The 10,140-nt window shown below is 36.9% G+C and overlaps 1 protein-coding gene across 2 annotated transcripts in view; it reads right to left on the bottom strand.

The window, feature by feature from the left end:
* erg (ETS transcription factor ERG) overlaps positions 1-2,786 on the bottom strand; it is an 18,678-nt gene extending 15,892 nt beyond the window's left edge. The window contains exons 1-2 of one of the 2 annotated variants that reach the window (XM_055207314.2): positions 2,713-2,786; positions 2,405-2,540 (exon numbers count right to left, since the gene is read on the bottom strand). In XM_055207314.2, coding sequence (XP_055063289.2) covers positions 2,405-2,407 — 3 coding nt within the window. In that variant the 5' untranslated portion in view covers positions 2,408-2,540; positions 2,713-2,786. The remainder of the gene's footprint in view (positions 1-2,404; positions 2,541-2,712) is intronic. The other variant, XM_055207315.2, reaches the window with a different exon arrangement.
* Between the last annotated feature and the right edge of the window lie 7,354 nt (positions 2,787-10,140).

Genomic DNA, 10,140 nt, shown 5'->3' with positions numbered 1-10,140 from the left:
GGCTTTTTATTAATACTTATAAAGCAGATATTAATGCACTATAACAACTACTTTATTAACTATTAATAAGCAGTAATTAGGAGTAAATGAGGCAAAAGTAGTTAGTAGTGAGAATTAGACCTTAATAAGTGTGACCAGAATAACTGATTACTTTTATATGATTTTATTGAAGCGTTTCAGGCCTATCTTTCTATCATTTACTAAATAGGTTTTAGAAAGTAATTAGTAATTTCATTTGTACATTACATGATTGAAGATGTTACTAGTAACTAGCATACTAGCATTTTAAATAACTTCAAGTCAACACTGATCATTCACACACAGTAGAGACTCAGTCACTGGACAGTAAAGTAGATCTCTGTACCTAAAGAGTGCAATATATTAGTATTACTGCTATATTAGCACCTAAATGATATTTATTAGGAGCCTTTTAAAGGGAACAGAACCAGAATAACAGCAATGAAGAGAAAAATGCAACTCAGACCACAAACTTTACTGTTACAGGAAAAATATTCATCAGTCCAAAAGCATTGAGTTGTGTTTACTGTCTGAGTCAGTTTCACTGATCCAACACAAACCAGTGCTATAATCCAACATCTGAAACAGACAAATAATCTCAACTAAACTGTCTTGAATTCAAACACCGACCGTATGAGTGATAAAAACAATCACGAGAGTCCATCTCTAATGCTGTCACATCACAAACTCTGAGAAAGACTCACAGCTGCACAGACAGCAAAACTAAAATTACTTTTTACTGCCTATAACTCAAGATTTACAACATTTGCAGTCTGCACAATAACAACGACACTGGACACACAGACACACACACAAATGCGCTGCTTGCAGGCGAAGAATCAGTATACAAGAACCGAAAAATAGAACAATGAGATGAATTGTGAGTAAATATTGTGTATTTGTGATCGTGCCTGTGATTATGAGACTGGATTACACAGACAGAGTGAAATATTTAAAAATCGTCAAGATGAACATCACTCTTCTTTGCACCTGATCACCCGTCAGGATTTATTCAGTTAGATCTGCATTATCCCACTCGCCAACATTAGTAAATCTATCAAATATAAAATACAATGTGTTCACAAGTTTATGATTAAAAAACATTATGAATAAATATTAATGCTGCAATATTGTTCATGTTGCATTTTACTTTTGTATATTTCTAAGGTTGGTAAATTTTATATACTGTTGGCTAGTTTAATCTGCATCAATGTGTCATATTTTCTAAAATACAATAAATTCATGACGTCAAAGTCCACGGTCTTACAAGGATCCAGACCCTGAATTGGGATGCATCAGATTTCATCGTTCTGAAAGGTGTAGTGTCCCCCAATTGGCCAGCTATTCAGTGTGTTGTGATTGGCCAAATACCTCTAGCAAGTGACGGAAATGTGAAGCTCCTTAACATATTTTAAGATCGATTTATAACTTTGCATATTATTACACATTAATGGAAATGTAAAATCATGAATCAGATAATTGGTGATCTTTAGTAAAAGTTGTTTTTGGATTATGAAGTAATTGTTCAGTTCTGGAACTTTCAGGATGTTTTTATAATACAGTGACTTCTAATATACCAAAAGATCAAGAAACTTAAACTGAATGCAGCCAAATACTGATGACAGAAAATCAAGGTCTGAACAGAAGACATGATTCATATCATAAGAAATAATCAAGAGGAAATACATCAAATATTTTCTGATCTCTGTTTCAGATTATTCCCAGAAGCCAAAAGATCAGACAGACAAACGCTCTGATAAACAAATGCTCATCTATAAACTCATAAATCACACACATACTGAAGAAGATCAACTAAACTAAACTAAACTTCAACCAGAGAAGAGATTATGATGCTAAATCAACAAATAGATTAAGTGATGTACCAATAAAACTGACCTAAATTCAATCAGAAATGTGCTGCTTACATTATTCAAAGAAACGTCATCACTCGTTCAGTCATAGACTCAGTTTACTGACTCAAACCCATGACTCGGACTAAGTTAATCACCCACGATAAAGACTAACTAATCTACATAACACACCGTTATAATATTAGCTGTATTTATATTGTGACTTTATAAAGCAATATTAATATTGTTTAGTTGATAAAACGATAACAAGCAACAGTCCTGTCAGTGTGACTCTCTATGAAGGAGTTTGTCGGAAAACATGACTCTATATTACTGAACTCAGATCAGTGCACTCTCGTTTTGAGCTCAATGATGTTTCATCTGTGCATCATACATTGTTGCAGGTTAAATCATTGCAATGAAACTCTGTGAGATCGTCTTTTATCGTCTTAAGACTTCAATAAAACCGACACGTGCTGAAGTCTATCACACATTTACATCAAAAATAAATAAAGTATTAAGATTTATGAACTCACCATATGGGTATTGATATGAATAGTTCAGCATGTCTTCGGTTAGTTAGTTTCGGTGATGGTTGTGATGGTAGTTAGTGCGCGTGTGAAAACAGCCGCGTCTGCGCAGATGAAGACACACGAGGCTCCTCGTCAGCTGCTGATAGTCAACATGAGAAACACTGAGACTCTGATGCACTAAAATTATGTCTAGTTAGGCAACTTACTAGGGTTTGACACACAGTGCTTGTACATTATTTACTAACACATCAGTATATGCTTGTCCATCAGAAGTGTATAAAGATAGAAACTGTAAATAGAGAATTACTTACCTTTTATAATCCAGATCCGAACACCGGAGAAAAACATCATCATGAATATGAGGAACTGCGTGACGAGAGAGAGAGAGAGAGTTAGTGCAGGTTGTGAATTAAAACACAACGTTGTTTCTTCATTGGTATTAATTCAGAGATCTGTCATGAGGCTTTCTTTAGGTGTTTGAGGGATCAGATGCCTTTAAAGAGAGAGTTCACCCAAAAATGAGTCTTAAATAAGCCCCATTCACTTACATACTATTTCTTTCCTACTATAGAAGTGATATGGGGCTCAGGAATGGTTTGGTTATCAACATTCCTCAAAATATTTGTTACATGTTTATCAGAATAAAGATATTTGAAGGTGAGCACATTTTTATTTTTGGGTGAACTCTCACTTTAAGGAAAAACATTGACTAGATAGAAATCTAATGTATTATCTACATGATTTGACAGTAATTATTCTGTAAAGATATAGTGAAGTTAAGGTAAAGTTCATCTGAATGTGTTTGATAGTTAAACAATATTAATGTTAAGGGTGTAACTCTCCGAGCTGTTTTCAATGAAAGCAGAGTTATTTTAGCTCCAGACGTGTTTACATTTCTGTGGTCGAGTCTCTAACTTTCCTCTTCTGCCTCTCTCTCATTTCAGAGCGTAAAGCCAGAGTCCCAAAACACACCAGACATTCCTTAAGACTGCCAAAAACACTGAGACACAGAAAAAAGAAAATATATAGAAGAGAGAGAGAGAGAGAGACTATATGACTCTATATTGATTACCTCATTAATTATAAATGTTTTGTCTTTCTAAGCAGAATATTTTTATTAGATTATATTTTATGCAAATGATTTCAGCAGTAGTTTTAATCCAGTGAATTATTTACATCAGATAAGCAAATCAAATCAGCAAACCCTACAGAGCATCTAATCTGATGTAACATCAGCATAATAAATAACATTATTATAATATTAATGTCTATATCTACCCATCTGTCTATATTAACTGTGTGATATATTAGATTAACTAGCATTAAAGACTGATCAGTTTACTAGTTTTATAGACAAGTTGCTGACTTGAGATCTGTGTCTGTGTCATGGAATAATCTGAGTGCAGGAACAACATGCGTGTGTGTGCGAGTGCGCGTGCGTGTGTGCGTGCGTGCGTGCGTGTGTAGAGTCAGACAGGCAGACTGAAGTGAAGTCTGTAAGTGATTGAGTTGCTGATGTTTGTGTGAAGTTTCACATTTCACAGCCTAATTACAGATGAAAAACAGTGACTTTATATTTGACGTGTCTTTAATAAGTTTGGGTGTGGAGAGGAGATAAAACCTCATAGTACAGTCAGTGTGACTTTGACATACATTAGTGTTCATTCTAAATAAACATTTCTTTCATTTAAATGAGTTATTTTACTTTTGAATGTAAATAAAACAGCATTTAATGTCGCGTTGGCTTCATCAAAATTAGAATTATTATAACAGAAAAGTGATATTGTGGTAAATTGATGAAATCTCCAGCAGATGGCGCAACAGACAAACAGTTTGAACAAGTGCGCGTTCTCATTAGACATTATGTAACGACGGGGAAGGAGTTATGGGTCCTGAATTGACGCGTGCATTAGGCTTGCTAAAAACAAAAAAAATGTATTGTCCATATCTTAGGATGAAGTTGAATATGCCAGTCCATTTATTATCATGGCACATAAATCAAATAAAGACAAATAAAATACTTTACAAAACTTCAACCTTCATAACAAATAAACAAAATACGAACGTAACATTAGCACAACCGATTCACACGGTCAAAAAAGTTTGTTTGACCGTCAATTCCTTGCCACCTGTGGCTCATTAACACAAACTTAAATACATCACCAAGGCTAATGGCGCCATCTAGTGTCAAACAAAGAAACTCAATATATAATGGCTCCAACATTCCGGCCCCTAATTGTTAATGACATAAGGAATAAACAATTTTAAATCATATAATAATATAAGGAGCCATTAAATAGATTATCATCATCAAGAATAAACAATTGCCTTCTTTAACAATAAAGGTACATCATATCCCATTTACCTTTCACATTTCCAATAAAAGACAAAGTTTTGTTATAGGTCTTATTATTGTGTTTGTTTTGGTTTGAATTCGTGCAGATCTAACTAAAACCTTTTTATCTGGGTAAGTTTCTACCACTCTACCAAATAACCAGGAGTTGCGTGGTTTGCGTGGGGCTGAAGGATCTGCAATAAGAACAATATCATCTGGCATAAAATTACGTCTTTCCTTTGTCCATTTTTGACGTTCTTGTAGCAAAGGTAAGTACTCTTTGATCCATCTTTTCCAAAACAGATCTGAGAGGTATTGTATTTGTTTCCACCTTCTTCTTACATATTGATCTGATTTGTCAAAAAGACCTGGAGGATAGATGGGTTCTCTCTTCATTGTAAGAAGATGATTGGGGGTTAGCGCTTCCAAATCATTTGGATCTTCAGATATTTTGGTGATAGGTCGATCATTGAGAATTGCCTCAGCTTCACACAGGACAGTATGTAATTCTTCATCATTCAGTGTCTGCTGATTTAAAACAGAGGATAATACCTTTCTTATCATTCGGATGATACGTTCCCATGCACCACCATGATGAGAGGCTGCAGGTGGATTAAAACTCCATTTAATTCCTTTGTGTGCTAGAGCCTTGGTGATTTTACTTTGATTCAACTCTTTAAGAGATTTTCTCAGTTCCTTTTCGGCACTTGTGAAATTTGTTCCATTATCGGATATCATGTGACATACTTGCCCTCTTCTGCATATGAATCGTCGCAATGCATTTATGCAAGAATCAGTGTCCAATGAGTATGCCACCTCCAAGTGAACTGCCCTGCTGGCCATGCAGGTAAAAATTACGCCATAGCGTTTCACACAACTGCGACCTCTTTTTACCTCAATTGGACCAAAATAGTCCAACCCAACATTAGTAAATGGAGGAAGATCTGCAGTTATTCGGTCTACAGGCAAGTCAGCCATTTTTTGCTCACCCAATTTACCACTGTGCCTTTTGCAGAAGGTACACTTTGAAATAACCTTTCTGGCTAATGCATTGGCGTGGGTAATCCAATAATTTTCTCTTAAAATGGAGAGCATATGATTTCTTCCACAATGACCATTTTGTACATGAATGTGCCTGAGGATTAGAGTAGAAATATGCTGATCTTTGGCTAAAATAACCGGGTGTTTCCTTTCTTTGGGCATAGCAGCTCTGCACAATCTCCCACCAACTCTCAGTATCCCATCTTCTAAAATAGGGCTCAACTTACGTATAGCACTCTCTTTTCTTATTTCAGATCTTTCTGATTTTAGTAGTGAAATTTCAGTGCTAAATTTTTCCCATTGACAGAACTGGATTACAGCTTTTTCTGCTTCTAAAAGGTCATCTGAAGACAAGCATGGACCTCCAAATGAAGCTTTGGTTTGTTGCAATCTCTGTTTCAACACATTGTCATCTTTCAAAGTCATTGTCAATTGTTTTCTTTGGCGACTTACTTCAAGTAGGACCTTCCTTACTCTCAGTATCCATGCAACTGCGGTTTTAAGTCTTTTCCAATCTGAAAAGTAATTGATTAGCCTATGGGTTGCATTCTCGATGACCTCAATATTTACAGCATTTGCTGAGAGCTCCTTCTTCAGCTCTGGATCATTGTCAACAACGTTTAAGTCAATGTTGTCTTTTGACCACGTTGAAACTGGCTCTTTCAGAAATTCTGGTCCATTTAACCATTCTTTGCTGGTAACCAATTGTTGAACAGTCAATCCTCTGGATGCAACGTCTGCAGGGTTTTGTGAAGTATGAATATACTTCCATTGTGTTACATCTGAAGCTTCTCTGATTGCAGAAATCCTGTTTGCAACAAAGGTACGGAATCTCTTGTTTTCATTTTTTATATACTTTAGGACAGATGTGCTGTCAGTCCAAAAACAAGAGTTTTCCAGTTGAAGCTGAAGTTGTTTTCTGAGCATTTTATCAATATGAACAGCTAGGACTGCAGCAGTCAACTCCAAGCGAGGAATAGTGACTGATTTTAGGGGTGCCACCCTAGATTTGCCAAGCAGAAAGGAGACATGCACATCATTGTTACTATTCTGTAGTCTTAAATAGGTTACAGATCCATATCCACTTCCACTGGCATCTGAAAAATGGTGTAGTTGGGCACTAGCCAGTTCTCCAAAATTAGATGGTTTCAGACATCTGTCAACTTCGAAAGTGTTCAACTGATCCAAGTCAGTAATCCATTTAGTCCATCTTTGCTCAAGAACTTTAGGAATCTCATCATCCCAGTTATGGTTTGTTCTGCATAACTCCTGTAGGATAAGTTTGACTGGAAGTGTCAATGGTGCAAGATATCCTAAAGGATCATACACTGAACTTACTACAGACAAAATGCCACGTCTGGTTGGAGTTTTTTCTTTGCAAACAGTTTTAAAATTAAAGGTGTCAGTTTGCACACACCATTGAAGTCCTAAGGCTCTTTCTACTGGTAGCTGGTCTCGATCCAGATTGAGCTCATGAAGATTTTTGGATCTGTCTTGTTCAGTAATAGATAGTAAGACCTCTCTGCTGTTACTCATCCACTGCGTTAGATGGAAACCACCTTTGTGACAAAGAGCAGTCAGGTCTTTAATCATTTGAATTGCTGCTTGTTCTGTAGGTACGCTTTTGAGGCAATCATCCATGTAAAAGTTCTTGTAAACAGTGTCACTTACTTCCTCACTAAAGCAGTGTTGATTGTCCTTTGCAGTTCTTCTTAAAGCGAAACATGCACAACTGGGAGAGGAAACTGCTCCAAATAAATGAACAGTCATTCTGAAGACAACAACATCCTGCGTAACATCTCCATCTGGCCACCATAGGAAGCGTAGAAAATCCCTGTCTTCCTCTGCCACTGTGACCTGATAAAACATTGCTTTGATATCAGTCATGAAAGCAATAGGTTCCTGTCTGAACCTCAAAAGGACTCCTATTAATGAGTTGGTTAGATTAGGACCTTGTAGAAGTTGACTGTTCAAAGATGCTCCACTGTACTCTGCTCCACAGTCAAAAACTACACGTAATTTACCTTTTCGAGGGTGGTAGACACCATGATGTGGGATATACCACACTTTACCATCATCTCGATCCAACTGATGCTCTGGCACTTTCTCAGCGTAACCTTGGCTCATCATATCATTCATAAAATCAGTATATTCCTGCTGAAATTTCATGTTTCTTTCAAGTTTTCTCTTCGTTCCAAGCAGACGTTGTTTGGCAACGTTAAGATTGTTTGGCATAGCAAGATCTTTCTCTTTGAAAGGCAACTTCAAACTATAATGTCCACTTTTAAAGCTCACAGATTTCTCCATAATTTCCATAAACCTTTTATCCTGCTGGGACATTTCTTCTTTGTCATCTGACACCTTTTCACTGAAATCATGCTGGTATTGCTTTTCCAATAGCAATTCCAATGTTTCAACAGACACCCTATTTACTCTAGCAGTATGTTGTTCATTTTGAGAGCTGCCTAGCGAACCGTTTACAACCCACCCCAGTAGGGTACGTACGGCATAAGGACCATCTCCCTGGCTATTCACTACTTGCCATGGTTCAAGTAATTTAGAGGCGTTGGTACCTATCAACAACTCTACTTCAGCTTGAATATGCGGAATGTAAATACCATCAAGATATGGCCATTTAGTTAGGTCTTTTTGTTCAACAATGTTTGCTGGGCTTACTGGCATTTGTTTCTGTGTGTAAACTTCTGGTAACCCATAAAAAACTTTACCATTGAGACTTGAAATCTCCAAGTTGTTTACCACATAGCTTGAAACTGTCGTTTTGGGACTCATTGTAAGTAAACTAATTTTGGTCTTTCTTCCATTTAGATGCAGCTTTCTCATCAGATTTTCTGAACAGAAAGTAGAAGTGCTTCCTGTGTCCAGAAATGCATAAGTCTGAATGACTTTGTTACCTACTGCAGACTTTACTTGGACTGGAAGGATAGGCAAAATATCATTGTTACTCCCGGCCCCTGTATGACCACATGTCTGTGCAGAAACAAGCACGTTATTAATTGAAGGTTCTGCATTCTGTTCATCATTCGTGCTGACAGCTTTATCAACTTTGAGCTCTTTAGAAAAAATGTGAAGAACACTGGGATGTTTCTGGTTGCATACTTTGCAAGTTAGGCGCCTTTTACAGTCTTTGCTTCTGTGTCCAACGAGTAAGCAACCAAAGCAAACAGCCTTTTCCTTTATAAAGCTTACCTTTTCCTTATGTTTCTTCTTGCCAAACCCTGTACATTGCTCCAAAGAATGCCCTTGTGAACAAAACAAACAACTAGATAAGTTGCTTTTAGATTGACTGCTTGAATGCTCATCATTTGTACTTTTGGTTTTACCTACAATGGGTTTGTCAACATGGATAACATTGGTAGCAAAACTGTCTCCTTTAAACTTTGGTTTTGACTGGGATTGTGGCTTAAATTTATAGATGTCCTTTGGTTTACCAGTGGGTTTTGTTTCTAGATTTTGAATTGACCCAAATATTGGATCTGAAATGACTTTAACTTGGTATTCAATAAATGTGACAACATCATTAAATCTTGCTCTTCGTTTCTGTCTTTCCATGATGTCACATGCAGTAGTTCTCCATTTTTCTCTGAATTTAAATGGAAGTTTTAGAATCACTGTTCTCATGTTTGTTGGCATGTCCAACTCTTGCATGTATTGTAGGTCTGCCATTGCATTGCAACATCCACGTAAAAAGAGAGCATACTCCTGAAGAGCTGTGATATCCTCATACTTAATCATGGGCCATCCAAGCACCTTTTCCATATATGCAGCAGAAACAAGATAGTCTTCTCCAAACTGCTGTTTAAGCATGGCTTTAGCTGTATCATAACCCCTTTCAGGTGCCATATTCATACAACTTCGTACAATTTCTCTTGGGCGCCCTCTTGTGTATCTTTCAAGGAAATACAAACAGTCACCTTTGCTTGTTTTCTCCTCGACACAATATTTAAAAGCTTTTGTGAACAAACTGAATTGTAAAGGATCCCCTTCAAACACTGGAATCTCACGTGGTGGCAAATGTTGAGACTTTTGTTGCAGTAAAAGTAACTCTGTCATTTCCTGTTGCTTTTGAAGTATCTTCAGTGTATCTTTAGGATTTACTGAAGCAGTTATTCTGGGCTTTAATGCATGTTGCTGTACAGGTTGAGATAATTCAAGTTGTGAAGTAGCATTTATGTAACTTTGCAAAGAAGTCCCCCTTTGTATTTCAATGTGTGGATAGAGAGATGCAGTTGTGGTTTTTGCATGTTTTCGGATATAGGATTCCATCCCGTCCGCTGCAGTGCTACCTTCCTTTTGCTGCTCAAAAGTCCTGATCACCGATAGCTTTGCATTGGAGGCTGCAATT

This window comes from Misgurnus anguillicaudatus, chromosome 12 (assembly GCF_027580225.2).
Source record: "Misgurnus anguillicaudatus chromosome 12, ASM2758022v2, whole genome shotgun sequence".
Classification (NCBI taxonomy): domain Eukaryota; kingdom Metazoa; phylum Chordata; class Actinopteri; order Cypriniformes; family Cobitidae; genus Misgurnus; species Misgurnus anguillicaudatus.
Note: the sequence above shows the minus strand (reverse complement) of the source record. Positions and strands in the feature narration are given on the sequence as shown.